Source organism: Aedes aegypti, chromosome 2, assembly GCF_002204515.2.
Source record: "Aedes aegypti strain LVP_AGWG chromosome 2, AaegL5.0 Primary Assembly, whole genome shotgun sequence".
NCBI lineage: Eukaryota > Metazoa > Arthropoda > Insecta > Diptera > Culicidae > Aedes > Aedes aegypti.
In genome coordinates, this window is record NC_035108.1 from 325,207,256 (window position 1) to 325,230,177 (window position 22,922).

Here is a 22,922-nt window from a genome sequence, read left to right on the forward strand (position 1 = left end):
CTAAAGCCGTTTTGAGAAATAATTGTTTGGCATCGGTTTGTATCAGCATCATTCACTGCAATACTGGGGAAATTGCAGTTCTCACTGATCAATGCTAATACGATGGATACTAGCACATCACCCTACGCGACTGCAGATCAGCTCTGTTGGACTTTGTTATTCAACCGGATCAGTATTTTCGGTACCATTGTTTGCCTGAGTTATTTGTTCTCCGCCGGTACGCGTTGCAGTTTGCTTTTTGCTGTGCGAATATAAAACCAAAATCGTTCAGCATGTGCGAGATGTTTATTAATACGGTCGAGTTTCGCTTCTCGATTGATGCTCCCCGGCCGTCGTGGGTTGAGATTGCGGATTTCGTAAAGCAGATACACTCGGATGTGTTGGATGTAGAAACCGTCTATAAATTAACGGAAAATCGGAGCGTGTGCATCAAATACAAGACTGAGACCGCTATGTTAAAAGCATTAGGAATGAATTCGGAACCTCAAAAATTCCAATATGCATCCGGAAAATCTGTGGAAGTTTGCATGGTGAATGTAGGTCGCAATGTCGAATACGTCCGGGTATTCGACCTCCCGCCGGAGATCTCGGACGACGACTTGTTGGTTTCATTCAAACAATACGGAAAAGTAGATCGAATAGTAAGAGAAAAGTTCCCAGGAAATTTAGGCTTGGACCATGTATACAATGGTGTGCGAGGTGTATATATAGACATGGAGAAGGAAATCCCGTCATCGATTATGGTCAAAAATCGGAAGGCAAAGCTGTTCTATGACGGACTGAAGGATCAATGCTTCTTTTGCCAGTCTAGAGGACATCTAAGGAACACTTGTCCAACAAGGAAAAACAGTAGCAAGCCCAATACGTACGCTGCAGTCACCAGAGCAGAAGAAACCGTCAGTTTGACACAGGAACCGATAGCCACGGAAGACGATATCGTAGAAGTAATAGAGGAAGAAATCCTTGAAGAAACTTTGGAACTCGATGAGGCACAAGCAGAGAAGAAACAGCAAGCAGGAAAACAGAAACCGGAGATCGATGATGACTACATCCATAGGACATATGGTATTCCGAATGCATCACAACTCGTGAATAACTTCAACGCTGTAATGGAAGAACAGAAGAAGAAACTAGTAGCAAGCCACCGTAGGGCCCAATTTGCCTCTTCAGGATCTGTCGAACGCGCCCCTCCGAGGAAAAGTTCTCGCAAGGGCGATAGATAGTGTAGTAAGAATCTTTTTAGAATAACTCATGTGTTATTTTATTTGGTAATCGGCTCCGTAAAGGTTTGAAAAACCGCATGAGCCTAATAAATAAATGATTGGTTAAAAAAAAAAAAGAATGAACTATTGCCTGCTTGTCGACATAGTGTTGGTTCACTGTAATTCGTTGACAGCTCAGTCCAGATGATGGGATTTATTCTGGTTGAATCGGTTCCGCTTCCGTTGTCGTACCGCTATCATTGCGTTTGGGTCTTTACTCTTAATTTTATTACATGGATTTTCGCTTAATTTCTTAACCCTTTTGTGTTATAAGGCCTCTTGAAAAACGATGCCAAAAATTTTTAAGGAGAAAAGTAAATACATTCCTTAGTAAAAAGAGAGATCCAGCTTTTTACGCTAGCTATAAAACGACTGGGGGTGATTCCATTTTGACATTTCTTGCCTACTGATTTTATAGTTTGATCAAAGTAGGCTGTAATTTGAGATTGTTGGTTCGACTGTCAACAATTTTCACTTAAGCTTCCGCAGCATTTGTTTTCCTGTTTAGGTTTTTTCGTATTTGAATTCTTAAAAACTCACTATATATTTGATAAAAGCTATTATCAAACAATTTGAGGCATCATAAAAAATTCTGAAGCTTATAGAAGGCAGAAACTAAGACACAATATTCTACAAATAGCAAACTCCACTGAACGCATACTAACCTCATTTGTATTACAGAAAAGATTAGCGAAAAAAAATCGATAGTGTAATCCGTTAAAATACAATACATATTCGGTTGCTCAAAACTGGTCGATCTCAATTCACACCAATATTATAAGCAGCGTCACACATTGACTATCATCAAATGACGTATTAGGGGGTTTCCAGTCTTGGGCTTTTCCATTAGTTGCATTGCACAGAAATGTGGTTGTGCCTATGTTTAGTACAAATAAAATGCACGACAGTTAAGAAATGAGAGATTCATATGTTCTTTTGAAGAATAAACGTTAGCGTTAGCGTTCTTTTAAAAAAATAGTTATCAAAAATCACCATATGGCAGTGAACTAAACGAGAAATATATTTAAAAAATAGCACTAGCCCCTTAACAGATACCAGACTGTTGAATTGTATTCAAAAATGTCCGCATATTATAAATCTAAAAGAATTAATAGTTATCATGAAATAGGAAACTAGTTTTCACTTGTCGTTCTCAAAACCTAAAAGTGAAAACTTTTCACGATTCAATGTCAACATAACTGTTTTTCAACAAAGCTTACTTTGATTTAGGTATAACAAAATAGAGTGTATGCAAGGAATGTTAGATAGGAGTTGTCCTAAATTTATGGCATGCTAGCGTTAAAAGCTGGATACAAATTAACGGCTTATCAAAACAATACGGAGAATTTCTAAAATAAATGCATCACGTTTTGGGGAATTTTCCGAGATTTCAAGAAATTCCGGGTAATGCCATTTTTTCCCGTTTTCCGGGATGTCAAAAATCCCAGGAAAAATGAAAACTCTTGTAAAGATCACTCTTGATATTCTTACTCATGTTTGTCAAAAGTTTTCTTTAGAGAATCTTACAAGGTTTCATTCAGAAATTCCACATCCCAAAATGTCTCGAGTTATATCTACAGGAAAATGAGCAAGAGTACCTCTAGAATTCCACTAAAGATTCTTTCAAAGTTTTATCAAAGTGCATAAAACTATATTGAAGACCATTGGGATGTTTAGAAGCCATTGAAGTTTTACGACTGAACTTCTTCAGAAGTTTTTTTTACAGATTTATTTATTCTAGTACAAAATAAATGAAACTGTAAAGATTATTTTTTTGAAGAAAGTTCAGTCGTAAAACTACTCCTTGAATGAAGATGAAACAGCTGTGCCGGTCTCAAGAAACATGGAAGTTTTATCAGAAGCTCAAATCACCCCGCAACGGCCTCGTGCCGCGAGCCTAGAAGTGCAGGAATAAGGAAAGGAGCATCTAGACGGACGAACGTGAGGTGATCGAAAGGCAGATTGAAGCAGCACTTCGGCGAACACCTGAATGGTGCTGAGAGCTTAGGCGCTGAAGGTCAATACAACGGAGGAAATGCCTTGGTCAATCGTCAGTACTGCGGAAGAGGGAAACCAATCGTCGTAGTTATCGTCGCCTCCGAGCGTCAGGGTCTCTCAAGGAACTCCGCAGCTTGTAGGTTGAAGCGCCCATCTAGCGAATAGGGAGTCGTGGGCTCGATCTCCACCGGAGCATGCGGTTTCTTCTCTCAGTTTCAATTTTAATTCATACAATTGACAACTGTTCGTCGTGTAAATGTAAACTTCAAAACCTTACAACATTGAAACTTCAAAACCTTACGACATTGAATGGATATGTATAGGAATTTTTGAAGAAAGTTCAGTCGTAGTACTAATTATTGAAGAGTTCCTGGAGAAATTATTAACAGAACTGAGTCGATTGAACTCGTTAAGCGATTTGTGACAGATTTAAAAAGAAATCACAGTTGCGTTTACACGGATAAAAATCTGATCACCACACCATGATTTACAAATCATGAAATTCATAAATTGATTAGGTCATAATATCAGGATCACAAATCATGGTTCCTGAAGTCATAATCATGATTCCTCATAAGCGTAACATCCAGTGTGAAAACACTAAGCGGCGCACTTTGCTTCATCACATTCGTATCGATCACTCTTAATTCAAGATGACGAAGCGGTTGAGTGGTAGAGTACGTGGCTCACAATCGGAAGGTTCTTGGCTCGAATCTCAATGCATGCTATTTTAAACTTTTTTTTTTTTTTCATTTTGTCGATCATAAACGGATGCGCGACTCAGCATTTTTGGCATTTGAATCATGATTCCGAGCAATCAGCTACAAAAACCTAACGCGTGTGTTGCGTTACGGCAATCTGACTCATGATATCATGAGTCCAAATCATGGTGTATTTTCATAAGACGAAAACACGCTGGGATTATGATATCATGAGTGATAATCTTGTTTTTTAATTCTGATTTCTACCCGTGTAAGAGTATGACGAGCGAAACTTAGTGGAAGTTTCCAGTATTTTGTCACGGTTCCTTAAGAAAATTTCAAAAGTTTCCCGAATATAAAATGCATGAGAGAAATTTTGAGGAAAAGTTTGCTTGATCTTTTTGATAAAGTTTTGACTGCCTTTCTGGTGTAGTTTCTGGTTGAATTCACTAAATAATCAAAGTTAAGCTCTGTACATAAAATTTTCCGGAACTCTTTCCAAAAAATCTCTACAGGAATTTTTGCAGAGATGTGTTGAGGGCTTCCACCAGGTTACACTACGACAATTTCGTCAACGAATACTTCAAATATTTATTCCTCAGGTAGTCCTGTCGAGATTCCTCTACGAATCATTCCTGATATTTCCTTCAGGTATTGCTCCCGGAGTTCTATCTGGAATTATTCTGAAGATTCGCCAGAAATTCAACTAGGGATTCTACAAGAAATAACTTCATGAATTCCTACAGGGATTCCTCAAGATTTTCTTTCAAGAATCCTCCTACCCAGGAAATTCTCCACGTGAATTATTCTATGAAGATTTTTCGGGGGTTTTCCTTGAAATTTCTCTTGAGATTCATTTTGAGCCTCCAAAAATTTCTTCTGGAATTCTTCAAAGATTTCCTCTAGAAATTCCTACAGATATTCGTCCATGAATTCCTTCAGGGATTTCGTAAACCAGAAAAAGAATTCTTCCGTGATTTGTTTTTAGAGATTCCTCCAGGAACTCCTTTTCTGAAGAAGTTTTTTTTGAGAAAACTCTGGATAAGCTTCTGGAGGGATTCCTGGAGGAATTTTTAGAGAAACCTTAAGTGTGATTCCTAGAGGAATCGCTGATTGCATTCCTGGAATAATCTATGCAGAATTGTTTACAATAGCCTATGAAAGATTCCAAAGGAAATCTGTGGAAGAATTTTTGAAAAAATACTTGGAACATGAAAAAGCTACGGCTACGCTTTATTTTTTCAACGATTTTTTTTATAATAAAGATTGCGTAGACGAACAGCATATTTCGTTCATATATACAGTCGATTCTTTACCACATCATGTCTGGAACAATTTCCTGTAAAGATTTTTCTGAAACATGCCTTGGATAACTTCCTGAAGAAAAAGCTGTAGAAATCACTGCTGGAATTCCTGAGAAGATTTTTCTATAGAGATCCTTGGATGAGTCTCTGAAGAAACACCTGTATGAATCTTTGAAGGATTATCTATGATAATTACTAAAGGACTTCTGGGGCATCTCTGGAGGATTCGCTGGAAAATCCTTGATGGTAGTCAAGGAAGAATCACTGTAGAGATTTTGGTGGGATTTCAGAGATATCTCTGGATAAATCACTGTAGAGATTTTTCTGGAGAAATCCTTGGAATAATTCTCGGAGGAATTTCTGAAGAAATCACATGAAATCCATGAAGGATTGACAGAAGTGATTTTCTAAAAGGATTTTTTGTAGAGATTTCTGATGCAATCACTAAAGGGGTTTATGGGAGAAACTCTGGAAGAAATTCATGGAGAAATCTTCGGAGGGTTTTTTGGAGACCCAGAATGAATTCTGAAAAATATCCTGGGGAATCCCTGGAGGACTTCTCTGGATAAATCTTTGGAGTAGGTCCTGTTGTGATTTTCCTGATGGTTACTCTGGGAGAATTCCTGGAGGAAATTCCTGGGGAATCCCCTGAGGAATTTGTAAATTTTGGAACACCTGGAGGAATTCTTATGGAATTTTTAATGGAATACAATCCTAATGGTATTTTTGGCAGAATTCCTGGAGCGATCCGTGGAATCCCGGAAGAAATCTCCGGAATAATTCCTGTTCGAATCTCGAGAAATTACTTGAGATTATTACATAGGATTACATTACATTGTTGTAATAGGATTACTTGAGGATATCTTTGTATGTATCCGTGGAGGAATCCTCGGAGGAAATTCTGGAGAAATCACTAGAGAAATTTATTGAGTAATCCTTGAAGAGATTATCATAGTGTAACCCCAGGAGGAATCCCTGGAGAAAACCTTGAAGATGTCTCTGAAATATTCCTTGTAGAAATTTTTCTAAAGGAATCCTTGGGAAATTATCTGGAAGATTTTCTAGATGAATCTCTGAAGAAGTATCAGAATAAATTGCTTGAAGAAGCCCTGAAGAAATCTCCGGAGAAATTTCAGAGTATTCCTGGAAAGTTTCTGGGTCAGATACTGGAGGAATCCTTGGAGAAATTCCTAGAAGAATCTCAGTGAAAATTTTACTGGAGGAATCTATGAAGGAATCACTGGAGACATGCCTGCATGAATTCCTTGCGAAATATTATGCATGTTAGCGCGTACAGTGATACTTTTTCAAGTCAATATGAACTATCAAGACTGAGTTTTATCACTTTGAAATGCAAGCTGAAAATTCATCATTGTTGCCAAAACGAATGACGGGCTACTTAGCCTTAAGCTCCTGAGATATCCGTTGATGATGATGTGGCCTGTTTAAGCACCTCAAGACAATCCGGAATAACTCCGGAACCACCTGGACATATTTCCAAAACATTCCAACCCTAAACTAAAAGCGTGTTTTGGGAACTTCTGAAAATTTCATCAAAATCCATGAAGAAACAAGTTTTAGCGCGTTTTCCAGCATGCGAAAGTATTTTGGCTTGATGAAGGTTGATGCATAATGTGAAATTTTTTTTTAACTTTATCAACGAGATTTTTAGCCCTAGGCTAGTTCATCTCGTGACCAACGGTTTTACTTCCCTTCCAAAGAAAGTCGTCACTATAACTTCTTACGTCAAAAGTGACTCGGGAATCCATACTAGCTGAAGCTATCAAAATTACAACTTGATGTGTTAACATTTAGTTACAAATATTTTATGTTACACCGGTTGTTATAAATAAGATGCAAGATGTTGTGAAATAACTAAAATTTTGCACTACAACATATCAAAAATGTTACATATTTTGTAACAAAAATAGCTTTGAGTAAAAATTAATTAGGGTAAAAACTTTTTTTTACTGATTTTTGAGAGCGTGACACAAGCTCAACTGGTTCTACGTCCTCTAAGCTCATATGAACATGGACTTGATGTTTTTCAAACTGCTCCTGCGTCTGAGCTGAAAAACATGACGTCACAGTTAGATACGTTTATAAACATCAAACTTATTCGTTCTTGGTAAATTTTCTTCATACGATGAAACAAAATTATACCATGTCCTGTTATCATAACAACCTATGATATCATTTTGTTATAATGATGAGTGTAGCTTAAATTCTGTTCCCGTTATAAGAAGATTGTTTTTAACATTTTGTAACATGATGTATTATGAAACGAAATGTAACACGTTCTGATATAACCTTGTTATGAATCATGGGAAATTAAAAAAAAAAACATATCTAAATTTCATCAACGGGAGATAATTATATCTCAATATGATATATTTATGATTTAATTTTGATATGATCTGCTAGACGGGATGGGATTCGATCCCAGGTCCTCGATGTGAGAGGAGTGTGTTCTACTAGTAGTCCGTCCCTAAGAAACCTTTTCTAAATGCATTAAGGAAGGTTAAAATTGGAAGAACGTAGCTAACCAAGAGAACCATACTGGTTACGGTTGTCAATCTCAAGGCTTTTTCTCAAATGAGGTTTGGAATAGCCTTAAACAGTGTTTGAGTTTTCACATACATGATATTGCTTTGTGACATCACTGTTCACGCTAGTGTTTTTGAAGGTCTGTACTCAAAGTTGTTAACGACTTACTTTAATGTTCATAGAATTTAAAACTTGATTGAACTTAGTTAAATTGTCGTGTACAAGCCTAATTCAACAAACCACTGAAAGATTACTGGTTGCACTCTTAGATCTGCAGACCAGTACTCCATGACCTTGAACAGCCGAAAAAACGAAAATATGTCTTAATGAGCACAGTTCGTGTCTAGCCTTTGTGCGGTGCAGACGTTTTTTCCGAGAGCAGCAAACAGGTCTCTATTTTGTTTTCAGTGGTGTGGTTGAATAAGTCTCTTTGTTCCATTTTATTTTTCGAACGGAGTCCTCGAAACAATAGGACAGAAAGAAACTCAGATGGCTGAGCTCAAGGTCAACTCTTTGCGTGTGCGTTTCGAACGTGGAAGTGCGGAGCCCACAGATGCGGACATTTTTGCGTTCATGCGTGATAAAATGAAGCTGCGGTCTGATGACCTGCTGTCTATGTACAAGGACAAACCATCGTTATCAGTGATCATAAAGTTCAAAAAGGAAGAAGAAATGGTGAAAACACTAGAACGACTACCCGGATCGATGGATTTCGTGATTGATAAGTATCGCAGCAGCAAGGTGACGTTATCGGCAGCCAATTCTGTGGTTCGGTATGTCCGCCTCTTTAATTTGCCGCCAGAAATTGAAGACAAAGAGATTTGGGCCGTTATGTCCAAATATGGGAACATTCAGCGGATGGTTCGTGAAACATACGGAGCTGAAACCGGTTACCCTATATGGAACTCTGTTCGAGGCCTCTACGTGGAGCTTAAGGAGGGAGAAGAGATACCAGCATCGGTCAATGTTCGGAACATGCGTGCAAGAGTGTATTACGAAGGCTTGGTTAACAAATGTTACCAATGTGGTAGTACGGAGCATATTAAGGTGGATTGCCCACAAAGGCGTTCCGTTAATGAGAGATTGAGAGCGGACCGAACCGACTCATATAGTGGTGCTCTGCAAGGAATATGGAGTAACGTCAAAGCTACAGCAGGCCCGAACCGTCATGACAAGGGAACCGATGGAAAAATGACGAATTTGAATGCGTTATTTGCAGCAAGTTCCAGTTCAACAACGTTTAAAGGCCGTGCATCGCATGAGCAAACTGCGGAATGTGGTGCTCAGCCGACGCAAACCGATGGAGAAATTCTACTAACGGATTCGAGCGAGACAACATAGCCAACAGTAGGGGGACTGGGGGTAGTTTGCCCATGTTAAGTAAAACAGCGATTTTATATGTAAAAACATTATTTTATGCTCTTTTTTAATGATGGTCGGATAAACAAACATTTTTTCTATCAAATAGTAGAAACAGCTATTCATTTCAGCTTTTCTGAGTTTTATAAATCATTTAAAAAAAAATGCTTGCTTAACTGCATATGTATTGTTTTGCGGGTTAAAACGCCCCGCTTCAGTTCGGCGTTAGCCATGCTGTAAACGTACGCACACAATCATGCTTGTTTATAGGTTGCATACATCCGGGCGTTTGTTCAGATGTTAATGTCCAATAATAGTATACATGCTGATGCGAAAAATGTACATTTGTAAGGTTCCAAATTACGCGTAACTTCAATATGGCATTACGTTTGGTAGAATTTGAATTCAAACGGCTGTTTTGGTGTTATGAAATAGGGGTGGGCGTTTTGCCCCCAGAGTTGATTAAAGTTTAGGTCCTTCAATAAGCTTTTTAAGGACAAATTCAACATATTTTTTGCATGTTATACAAACTATGACAGTGCACAAGTTGGCTCCCGGCGATAGTTTCAGAAATTTGGTAATTTATCGACCTAAAATTTGACCTTGAAGATCGCACAAAATTGCAACGAAAATAGCGAAAAACGTTTTTATACGTTTTTTACGATTTTCTTGAGAAAAACACATAAACATATATTAGGAGAAGCATTTTTATCCACTTTCTATAACCTAGGGTGAAAAAAAGTATTCTAAACCACACCGTTCGCCCAAATCGAGGGTGGCGCGTTTTGCCCCCTATGGGCATATTACCCCCAGTTCCCCTACCAGTTGCACCTGTGGAGGTTATTCATACCAACGCGGTGGAGACGGATGGTGTTTCACACACAGGCGAAACAGACGGTCTTAGTGTACCGCACACAACGACGTCCACGTGTGATGATGCTGGAGACGGAGACTCCATGGAGAAGGAAGGTTGTTCGTTGAAGCGAGTGAGAGATATTGTTCAAAACGATGGTAGTGTGGAGACGGACGATAGCTCACTATCAGACACATCGATGGCGGAGAAGGTGAAAGATGCAGAGTGTGCCACCATAAGCGGATGGCAGAAAGTATCGACACGTGCCCGGACCAAACAGATGAAGCTTACTCAGAAGGAGAGAAGAAGTAAATCGGCGACAAGCCGCCGGTAGGTCAAACTAGGCTTTTGTGAGTATCGATTTTGTATTTTTAATTGTATTAGTGAGAATATCATTCTGTATTATTATGAATTTCGTGTTCAAGGTTGGATCAGTGAATCTAAATAGTTCGTCAAGTGCTATCAACAAAAGTTTGTTGAGAGAATTCGTGGTGAATCATGATATAGATATACTATTTTTGCAGGAAGTTTGTTATGCAAACTTTTCTTTTATTCGGTCTCACTCTCCTCTAGTTAATATTGGTGAGAATGGTTCAGGTACCGCCATATTGATACGAAATTCGTTTGAGTTTTCACAACCCTTATTGGATCCAAATGGGAGAATATCATCTGTTGTTGTAAATGGTGTGAATTACATCAACATCTATGCGTTTTCGGGAAGTAATAGGAAGAAAGAAAGAGATCAAATGTTTGTTAATGATTTATCCGTTCATCTTGGTAAAGGGGGAAATAAGATCGATGTTATTGGTGGCGATTTTAAGTGCATTTTAAACAATTGTGACTCAAATAGCTCCGATCATTTTGCAATTTTGATGAAAGTGAATGGATCTGTAGATGACGTAGCTCCAGTTGGACGAGGATATTGGAAAAACAATAGCTCATTAGCCAGAGATGATTTGATTTGCGCTCGATTGGTAGATGAGTACGAAGCTTGGAAATTTCGTCACGTTTATCTTGCTGATAGAAGTAGGTGGTGGAATGAAGTTGCAAAACACAAGATTAAACAGTTTTTTAAACATGAAAGTTACTTATTGAATTTGAGGATTTCGAACGAAAAACATTATTTTTATAATAAAATGAATGAGTGGATGCATAAGCAAAGTACCGGACAACCAACATTGTTAGACATAAAAGTGATCAAATCACGCTTGTTCGAAATAGAACACCAGAGATTAACTCATTTGGGAAACAACATTGACAGTTGCAGCCTCCTTCAAGGAGAGATGGTTAATATATTTCAAGTTGCTGCTCAAATCAAACGTTTTGAGAATAATGGAAATTTTAAAATTCGAAATGGTAGTACATTGATAACAAATCCTGTAGAGCTAGAGCGCCTTGCTTTCGATCATTTTTCATGTGTTTTTCAACCCCATGTATCACATGCAGCCTCGTCATTCTTGTATGATCCTTTGAATCATATCACTAGATTTTTAACACACTGCGATAGAGAAGATTTGACTAGACAAATTACAGAAGATGAGCTGAAATCGGTTTTACAACGTTGTTCTAAAAAGAAATCCCCTGGCCCTGATGGCCTCACTTATGAGCTCTATTTGAATAATTTTGATTGTTACAAGGAAGATTTAGTTCAAGTTTTCAACTCTTATTTAGACGGTTCAGTCACTCCACCAAAAAGTTTTTCAGATGGAATTATTACTCTTATTCCTAAGAGCAATTGTAGCAGATCGAGTTTTGATGACTATCGTCCAATTAGTTTACTCAACTGTGATTATAAACTTTTTATGAAGCTCCTTGCTGAAAGAATAATGAAGTTTCTCGACAAATTACTTGGTCCAGGGCAAACTGCTTGTATTTCCAACATGTCATGCGGCAATAATTTAAAGACCATTAATTACCAGATCGTGCGAAACAAAAAGGTTTAAAGGTTGTGTTGTCAGTCTAGATTTGAATAAAGCTTTCGATAGGGTGAATCACGACTTTCTGTGGAAAGTGTTACAAAAGTTCAATTTTCCAGAAACCTTCATTAATTGTATTAAAAGTGTTTATGCTAATGCATCACCTCGAATTTTGATTAATGGCTTTCTATCACGAGAAATTAACATTAATTGCTCTGTTCGACAGGGATGCCCGATGAGTATGGTGCTCTTTATTTTGTATATTGAGCCCTTAATAAGACAAATCTCTAACAGCATCCCAGCTGTACTTGTTTATGATAAATTCATAAATGTATTTGCTTATGCTGATGACTTAGTAGTTTTTATCAAAACCGACTTGGAGTTCGATAAACTGTTTTCAATTCTTGACTCTTATGGTTTAGTGGCACAAATTCGTTTGAATTACCACAAATCTAGCTTTTTACGTCTAAACAATGTACATGTAGGTCCTCAACGTATACACGAAGTTGATTCTATGAAAATTCTGGGTGTAATTTTCCAAAAAACCTGGAGCTCGATGGTTAACGCTAACTATGGACGACTAGAAAGCTGTTTTGAAGATGCACAATGTGCGTCAACTCAACATTTTAGAGAGATGCATAGTTTTAAATGTTTATATATTGTCAAAACTTTGGTATGTGGCTCAGATCATACCACCATCTAACCAACATCTAGCGCAAATTAAATCAGCCTGTGGGAAATTTATTTGGACCAGTTTCATATTCAAACTGAACAGGAACCAGCTTTATATGGATTACCGGAAAGGTGGTCTCCGTCTAGTCGATCCAGAAGCTAAAACAAAAGCACTTTTTTTGAAAAATGTGTTCCATAACCACGATAAAATGGTCGTAACATGGAAGAGTGTTATCTTCTGAAAGATAGCATTAATGGAAAATTATCGCGTAATGCTCGTGAATGGTTGCGCGAAGGTATGCTTCTAAATGAAAATCTTAATCTTTAAACAACGCATCTATTATATGAATATTTGATTGACAGAAACAGACAGCTTCCAGCCATTGAAACCAAGATGCAGCTTGATTGGGAAAACGTATGGGAAAATGTGAGTTCCAATTTCTTACCTCTTAACGAACGAGCTTATTTATACATTTTTATTAACGATCTTGTGCCTAATAAAGAGAAGCTTAAAGCATATAATATAGGTCATATAAATGCTACAGTCTGTGAAAAGTGCAGTTTGTCAGATACTAATGAACATCGTATCAAACAATGCCCCAAAGCCAAAATGATCTGGGATTGGTGTACGAATATAATTAGGCAAAAAATGAAAATTAACGTAAATGATATCGAGGATATTCTCCAATTGAGAATCCATCCAACCTCAAAGCAGTTGAAAGCTGCATTGTGGTTGTCTGCTAAAGCAATTTCCTTCAATTTGAGGGCACGTGAACCATCATTGTTTATTTTTAAAAAAGAAATACGGGAGATACGATGGAATAATCGAAATGGTTTTGAAACGGAATTCGGAAATTATTTAAATATTTGTTGATAGCACTTAACGCAGGGAGATCAATGCCATGATTAGAAATATAAGAAGTTTATAATTTAAGTCATTTATTATGTAACACGAACAAATTCAATAAAAAAAAAAAAAAAAGAGCTTATATGAATATAAGAAATGTTAAAAAAAACAAAAATCTTTATTACGCTTATGGATCCAAAACCCTAAAGTAAATACTGAATTTGAAAGTTCTAAGAGCAGTTATTACCTAATGTTGGATGGTAGCTCTAAAGAAAATGTTATAAGATATCATTTGATGAGGCTGTGTTCACTAGAGCTACTTCTACAAACCAATAGGAATGGTTAAATTTAAATGATGTTCTTTTACTTTCGACAGAATGATCGTACATCAAAAGACCTGTTTTCAAAGAAGTTCTTGGCTTAATAAAAATTCTAACACAAATTACATCTACCTGATATAGTAAGACATAAGCTATGCAGTACAAGACTTATTTTAAACCTATTCGATGTCGTTTTAATGATGTTATACAGACTTTATTCCAAAGACTAGGATTCCTTTCGAGTAAAACTTATTTCATTTCTTATTGGAAATTATTTGAACTATAAAAAGGCTTTGAAAACCCACATTTTTCGTTCAATTGAAAAAAGCAGCTCAGGATACGAAAACTTGCTCTTATAGACATAAAAAGCATTCGGAATGGTAGTAAAATAATAATAAAAAAACACAGTGTTTGTCAGTTTAATAACGTCAGTTTAACTTGTCCAAGAGGACAAATTATCAATCAAATCGAACACTTAAGGAAATTTAATGCCGGTGTTTACAAGGTAGCATTCTGGGACCAAAATTGAGCAATATTTCAATATCTTTCCTAGCTGATTACCGGCATTACCTCAGGGATGTAAAAAAATATTTGTTTGTAAATGACACAGACCTCACTGACAAAGGAAAAAAAGTTAAGATGTTTGTTCTTCATACATACCATTATACAAGATTTCTCTAATTTCGTTAAAGTTTTACACATAAATCAAAAGTTCTTAGTTCAAAAGTCAACTTAAAAATACCACATCTGTTTCTTATATTTAACTAAAAATTAGAATTTTGTAATGAAAACAAGTTTTCATTTTTTTAAACAATTCTCAGCCCATCAGGACTATCGCAGATGCTTCTAAAGCTGCTCTCTGATGTAGTACTAATGAATAACAAACCAAATGTGGAATAAAATCAATTATCATCGAAATTTGTAAAAAAGTTGGTTGTCTCGCACTGCAAACGTAAGGTTCTTTAATGTTAGTTTTAATAAAAAGTGAAAATGTTTACCTACAAATATGCAAATATCCAATTATTGCTACTAAAATTCCCATTAACCTTCACCTAATGTAATCTAATCCAATACTTACTGATTTGCCGATCTCCGTAGGAGATGGCTTCGGCTAGTGGGGACCATCCTTGTTGGTTTTTCACTTTAACCGGGGCACCGTGCGCCAACAGGAGATAGGTACATTCTGAAATTAGACGATATTGTGATGAGAAAAAGTGAACATAATGTTCAAGCATACAGCTTATCAATCAGCTTTGATTGGTTTCGTGTTTGTCACCAGCAGTAGAATGGTTGAATTGCGTGACGCGTCCGACACTGGTCATATGAATCATCTCCGCAATAGCAGTTACTAATCGATAATCAATTGAGCGGAAATGAAATATTCCTCTTGCGTCGCTTCCCACTTATGTGACCACGAAAAACATCCCAAAAATGATGGTCCTTAAAGCGTAGCATCGCATTATTTTGCAAACCAGCAGTAAAACCAACCTGTAGAGCTATTTTTAGCTTCCTTACACACATTTCCTGAAGGACGTAAAGAGTTCGTGTGGTTTCATATTTAGTTGTGTACATGACATAAGCTCACGGAAATTGGCAATAAAAATCCAACCACAACGTGGTTGCTGCTTGAACCGCCCTTTTTCCCTAAAGAAGGGAAAAGTTTTCTCGCTGACGATTTTTCCCGCATCTACTTATCTTGATTTGTATAAAACAAAGGAAGTCAAACGAACAGACAGTTTTAAGAAGTGCATTATTTTGTGCCTTGACCCAATTTTAATCGCATTCCTTTTCGTCGCTCTCTTATCAATTTGTGAATCAGCTTCATGGGAAATTTCGTTATCTAACGATGATGGTCTAATCTTCGAACTAAGCATTTTTTTTTCGCGGGTGCAGTAAAGTCGCAAATATTTCAGTGACGGATCATAGTCCTGATAAGCAATTTGTTAAACTCTGATAACTCTCATAACTGTTAGGATCCTCACTCCTGTCACTGTTAGGAGAAGTGATAAACTGATGTTGCGGAGCAAAAATGTTGCAACAAGAATAGGAGATGACAATGTCTTTGTTGCTGCTTGTTGGGTGACAATTGATTCACTGGTTCATATCATGTTTTGTTTGCAAAGAAATGTTTACATCAAATTTACTATTGATGTTTGTTTCATATGTTTTCCAGTCGGCTCGCAAATAATTGAAAGTACAACGGATAGGATGAAGATTTGCTCCATAATATATTTTGAATGTAACAAAGACATGATCAGAATCATCATCAGCGTGAAATTGAGGAATATCCTGAAGAGCACTAATCAAATAAAATTCAGCCGTTGGAATAGCTTTGCGAATTATTCCATGAGCATATTCAAATCGCTATAACTTCGCCAAATTTGTACGGATTTTCAATTTGTCTGCAGTTTTGGAAAGAAAATTTAATTTTATTTCATTTAAACATATAAGAAAATGCGAAAGGGGTTCATTGTGAAAATGGTATACGAACAATGAATTTTTGAAAATTTGGACGTTTATATCTCAGAATGATATAAAAATATATACATAAAATTATACCTACTTCGGTGAAGTTTGCTATAGGAAAGGGCTACTATATTACGCTTTGGTTAGTTGGGAACTTCTCCGCATGATGGTGCTTGCTAAAAAAACATGGTTTTCTGATTCCCGTAAACGACTATTACGTTTTTCCTAGGATAGTTCTGAAATGCTCATCAATCTAAAGGCTATACACTACATGTCTGCTTAGTTCAATATTCTTTAACTAGGAGGCGCTAATGAGCTACACATATTTCAAACTAATATGTCTCACGATGTAGAACAGCTAGAAAGTCGGCGTTTACGGCAAAGGTGTTCGTTAGGTTTAGAACTGTGAGCTGGTTGGTTCGCTAGGAGGCGAGTGAGAAACAGTACCAGTAGATCCAGTAGATATTGTAAATATTGTCATCAGAGTAATTTAAAATTCATAGTATAACCAATAAGCTTGGAAACAATTATTTTTAACTATAACGGATATTTGTGATCAAGTATGGATACGCTAAAAACATTTTATTTAAATAATAAGTCAAGTTGCGTATAGAAATTGATGCCCACCACTCCAGTATGTTCCGAAGATCTTGAGATTACCAATATTCATAGCAGTACAATCTTTGAGCCATATGAAGCTTTATGGATAGGTACGAGAAAGTTTCAAGAGAATTGGGTTAATATAGACTGTAGTAGATTTAGTAGATCATAAGAACCCGAATTCAAGAACGATTTAGATGGCTTCCAATATCCAATTTCTTGTCAACATTTGTGGACACGTCTGTTAAGGCTTAGTGAGTGCTGTAAACTAACAAACGTAGACATCAATGGCTACAAAATAACTTATGAACCTGTGTTGATTATGACAAAATTCCAGGATTTTTTGGAGGCCTTACTCTTACTTTAGGTTAATTATAAATTTTAAAAATATCCTGAGCCTTTGTAACTTATTACAAATAACGGGCCTGTTCACATTTTGTATGAAAACATTACGTTCCCAAATGATAAATGAGTTCTAAAAGGAAGTTTATGTGATTTTTGCCCTATCTGACCCAGAGATGTTCTGGAATAACTTTGTCCACAATACTCCGGAGCTATACCTTCAACTACAGCTAATAGTGTAGCAATCCTCAGAACTTTATTAAGAAATATGGAGTTATCAGGTATCAGGTATCAGAAGGCCGGCTCCAAAGGCACGTTCCCCACCAGTTGGGAGATTTGTGCCATCGCCATATTTGAGCCTATTTCATCATCTACCCGATGGGAGAGGAAAGGGAAGGGAAAGATGGGAGGAAATAGGAGTGGGGTCCCTTGAAGAGGGAAAATCGCATAAGCGAGTTGAGAGCATGTAGCTCCATACCACAATGGGTTCGAACAGCGCCCTAAAAAGGACACTGCAAAACGCATGAGCGTAAAGAGAGCCTATAGCTCATTACCACAGCGGGTTAAGAATAACAGAATATCCTGAAGATTCAGGCTTCTGAATTCAGTTTCACTTAATAAGTGTTTACCAAGTAATTGGAATCGCATTTGCGAAAAAACTGGACAGTTACATATCAGGTGATACGAAGTTCCATAATCGGAGTCACAACTATCACACACAAATGAGTCAGCACGCTGAATATTTGCCATGTGATACTTGAGTCGGCAGTGGCCTGTCAACGCTCTGACCAAGAGACTGCAATTCTGCTTTGACAGATTTGTTAAATACTTCGCCACCCTTGGAGATGGCTCAGTAATGTACAATTTTGTTTGACGACATGACTCCAAACTATTCCAATATTGCTTGTGCTGAGTTGCCGCCCAAGAGTTTATCTGAAGCTTCACCCAGCACTTGGAAATTGGAATAGCCGGCTCAGGGCCAATGAAGTCATGTGATGCTCCATCGCAAGCTAGCTCATCAGCCAATTCATTTCCAGCGATGGAAGAATGGCCAGGTACCCATACAAGGTTTACAGAGTTGACTGAATTCAGTTCCTCAATTTGAGTTCGACATAACAAGCTTCGACCTTGAGTTGGTCGAAGCAAGAGCTTTTATAGCAGCCTGACTATCTGAACAGAAGTATATGACTTTACCCATTACGCGCTGTTGAAGTGCTGATTGCACTCCACACAAAAGAGCAAATATTTCCGCCTGAAAAACGGTGCAGTTTCTACCAAGCGAGTAAAACTGATTCAGCCTTAGCTCACGGGAGTATACTCTTGCACCAGCTCTACCTTCAAGAAGGGAGCCATCAGTGTAACATACTATATTGTTTGATATACTTCTTTCCAAATAGCCAGACGTCCACTCTTCCCGTGAAGGGAATTGTGTGGTAAATGTCCTGTAAGGAAAGTTACAAGCAATTGTGAGATCACTTGGAGCAAGGACAATTTTGTCCCAATTCACCAAAAGTGGAAACAACGAAGTGTGTGTAGATCTACGATTCACTGGATTTTTCTCCAGTAGATCCAGTACCCATAAACGGTAAGAGCAAGAAAGTGCTTCTTGTTTAAGATGTATGTGTAGTGGCGCAACGTCGAAAAGGGCCTCGAGCGCTGCTGTGGGAGTTGTAGAGAACGCACCAGACATCGCCATCAAGCACATCCTTTGGAGATGGCCCAATTTTGACTGGATTATTCTCACTTCACCCTTTTGCCACCACACAAGACATCCATATGCCAATATTGGTCGAACAACTGTTGTGTAAATCCATTTGATATATTTGGGTTTGAGGCCCCAAGTTTTACCAAAGGTTCGCCAGCATTGACCGAAGGCCATGCAAGCTTTTTTGACTCTGAAATCAATGTGAGGTGTCCATGAAAGTTTGGAATCTAGAATGACTCCGACATACTTTAAAAAGACTCAAAGGTCAAATTCCATCGCGGTTTCGTCTTTCCGTAAAAAGAACAATAGATGTTTTATTCGGGTTAACCGAAAGGCCATATTGGCGACACCAACTCTCGCCTACCTGAAGAGCACTTTGCATCAGGTCGAATAGGGTGCTTATGCACATACCAACTATCAAAGATAGATAGTCGTCGGCAAATCCATATGTTGGAAAACCGCTATTATTGAGTTGCCTCAATAGCGTATCTGCTACGAGATTCCACAAAAGTGGTGACAAGACTCCCCCTTGGGGGCATCCGCCAACACTCAATTTTCGAATCGCTGCTTGACGCAATGTCGAGAAGAGATGTCGGTTTTTGAGCATTTGATGAATCCAATTGGTAATCATTGTAGGTAGCCCATGGTTTCGTGCGGCTTCCAATATGGCATCGAAAGACACGTTATCAAAGGCACCCTCAATATCTAAGAAAACACCCAAGCAGGATTGCTTCTGAGCGAACGCTTTCTCGATATCGTATACAACTTTGTGTAAGAGAGTCACAGTGGACTTTCCAGATTGGTAAGCATGTTGATTCACATGAAGAGGCATGTTTGCCAAATAAACATCACGGATGTGATGATCGATAATGCGTTCCAGACATTTCAGAAGAAAAGAGGTCAGACTGATTGGTCTAAAACTCTTCGCTTCTTCATACGACGCACGACCTCCTTTCGGGATAAACTTTACAGTAATATCACGCCAGGATCTGGGAATGTACCCGGTAGCAAAACTGCTTGCAAGTAGCTGTTTCAAAACATGTTTGATAAATTCAAATCCCTTTTGGAGCAGAACAGGATAAATCCCATCCGCTCCTGGAGATTTGAAAGGAGCAAAACTATTAAGTGCCCATTGAATCGATTCAGTAGTTACGATACTGCGAGCCGAGGCCAGAGACTCGTAACTACATGAAAAGACATTTGGTTCATCCGTAGATGCTATGTCCACACATCCGGGGAAGTGTGTATTGAATAAACATTCTAAAACTTCTTCATCGGAAGAAGTAAAGTCACCATTAGGTAAGCGAATTTCGTTCACTTGGAAATCCTTAGATTTTGCAAGGATTTTGTTCAGCCGACTGACTTCACTCAAACTGGAAACATTTGTACAAAGGTTTTTCCAGCCGGATCGTTCAGCAGAACGAAAAGCCTTCTTGTAAGCCTTGAGAGCCGACTTGAACGACTCTGATCCAGCTGAACGGCGTCTGTTCCAACCCCTTCTACATTGTTTCCTGAGTCTAGTCAGATCGGAATTCCACCATGGGGTCCCTCTTGTAGTCTTTACAGACCGCAGAGGACATGCTTCTTCAAAAGCTTCCATAATGTAGGATGTTGTAGTATCAACTGCATCATCCAGATCACTTGGATTTTCAATGGACGGAGAATATCCATGAAATTTGGTCGCAACCAATTCAATATAGAGTTCCCAGTTTGTTGACCGGGGATTCCTAAAACGCAAAGTCTGTGCAGTTACATTTGATTGTTCAAAGAAGATGTAGCGATGATCAGATAATGATTCCTCATCTGATACATGCCAATTCGTCAACTCGTGACTGATTCTATTCGAGCAGAGCGTTATGTCTAACACTTCTTCTCTATTAGAAACTATGAAGGTTGGGCGATTGCCTATGTTAAGTAATCCAAGGTCTGTACTACTTAAGTATTCCATCAGACTGGAGCCTCTCAAATTGATATCTGAGCTGCCCCAGATGATGTGATGAGCATTAGCATCACTGCCCACAATCAGCGGAAGGCCTTTTGTTACGCAGTGTACGACAACTCGTTTGAAGTCATCCGTTGGGGATGGTTCATCATGTGGTAAATATACCGAACAATAGACGTATTTCCTGTTGAGGTCACCAACAGAAACATCGATTGTGACAGCACATACATCTCTGGTAGTTAACTCAGAAATGAGTGTAGCAACGATTGCTTTATTAACGAGCACACATGCGCGGGGCATGGAGCGCGAGTTTGCCATTTCAGGTTTGCTGAAAGTAGCAAAAACTGGGTCCACAAGGTTACCTAGATAGAAGTTCCCTCTACGAAAGTAGGGTTCTTGAACTAGCGCCACTTGGGCTGCACCATTTTGCATGAGTTTGCAAAGATTGATCGTTGCTGTTCTTTTATGCTGAAGATTGATCTGAGCTAACCTAACCGTAGCCACTACCCAAACTAGGCAGGATTGAGCTTTTTGCAATCTCAGCACGAAAAAGACCAGCAACGAAAAAACCAGATCGGTATCTATTTAAAGTCGCCAAAGGCGAAAGAGCACAGAATACACTGTGTAAAACGCATAATGCGAATCCATATAGGTGATAATTTAAATTAAATGTCAACATATTCATAATCCCACCCTTATTAAGCCTCAGGATAGAGACTGAAGAAGGGCAGCCGGTTATCTCGGAGAAACACAAGGTCACCTGCACCATTGCTCCGGGTAGCACAGGAAGGACTCAATACTGTGGAGGGCGCCCAGGTACCCCACAGGCTCCGTTAGCGGTTAGGTTTTATTTAGACCCCCCTAACCATTCATTCCTAGGCACGGTACGCATCACACCATAAATTAGGGGTCACCACCGTAGCCTGGATAATGGCGATCGATAGGGCAACTTCTCCGAAATCAACAATCTTCATTATCGAGTTGAGAATCAAGAGATTTATGGTATTTAAATATTTGATACTAATAATTGCCAACTAGTGACAATGTTCCATACTAATCAGGTATGCTAATCATTGCTCTTTATTGCAACTTTACTGAAAACACAGCCTGCTATTTGAACTTCATTCTGAAATAAGTTTTTTTTAATGCTCACTAGCTCATCGCAACATATGGAACTAACTTAACAAGCATTTTGTAGCCGCCAAACAAATGAACAACATTGCCAAAGACGCTAGTCTTCTACCATAACCCAAACTTCAGATACAGTCAACTCTCCATAACTCGATATTGAAGGGACCATCGAGATAGGAAGGTATCGAGTTAAAGGACATAAAACCAGTGCAAATGCCATCCAAGGGACCATCAAGGTAGCAATGAAAACCAACTTTTACTATATAGTTCTCTTACTCGATATCGCGATACGAAATATCGAGTAAGGGAGAGTTGACTGTGTATAAGTTTGAAATATTTGATGCCCACCAGAGCCTCCTAGTGGCAGTTTTTGAGTTAAGCAGACATGCAACTTAAAGTTCTTGATTCAATGAGCAACTTTGCTGAAGTAATAATTCTTCCAAATTGCACAGTATCTTGAGATATTGAATTTATAATAAATATATGAGCTCCATACAGTAATTTTTTTAAAGTTAACGCCATCATGCGGTGTTAGTCTCAACTACAAAAGTTTAAAAAATCGCTGTTTTCGACCTTTCTCCAGGCAATGGATGAATTTTCTTATCATTTTCAGTAAATTTGCTTTCCAAAACTGCAGAAATATAGAAACTCTATTTGTATTTCCTGAAGTTACAGCGATTTGCATTTGAGGTCAATATGACCCCAAGGCACAGACAACGTATTTTTTCACGAACATTATCGTTAAGATTCATATTACAGACACTTAAGGCCTCAGTAAGCAAATAAAAAATCATTCCGTACCATTCCTCCGCGTTTTCGAGGTTTTAAAACACTTAACTTTCGAATGGTGGGTGACGATTTTGAATTCACAATATGAATAATTTTAATTAGATAGAAATTTGTGGATTTTTCATAATCATTATTCCGGACGCTTCACTACATTTGCCTCATATGCTG

General features: G+C 38.1%; 1 protein-coding gene across 2 annotated transcripts in view; it reads right to left on the reverse strand.

Moving 5' to 3' along the window:
- LOC5568247 (ankyrin repeat domain-containing protein 13C) overlaps positions 1 to 22,922 on the reverse strand; it is a 52,966-nt gene that overhangs the window by 22,532 nt on the left and 7,512 nt on the right. For both annotated transcript variants that reach the window (XM_001657890.2, XM_021845872.1), the window contains exon 3: positions 14,858 to 14,962. In XM_001657890.2, the coding sequence (XP_001657940.1) occupies positions 14,858 to 14,962 (105 nt within the window). The remainder of the gene's footprint in view (positions 1 to 14,857; positions 14,963 to 22,922) is intronic.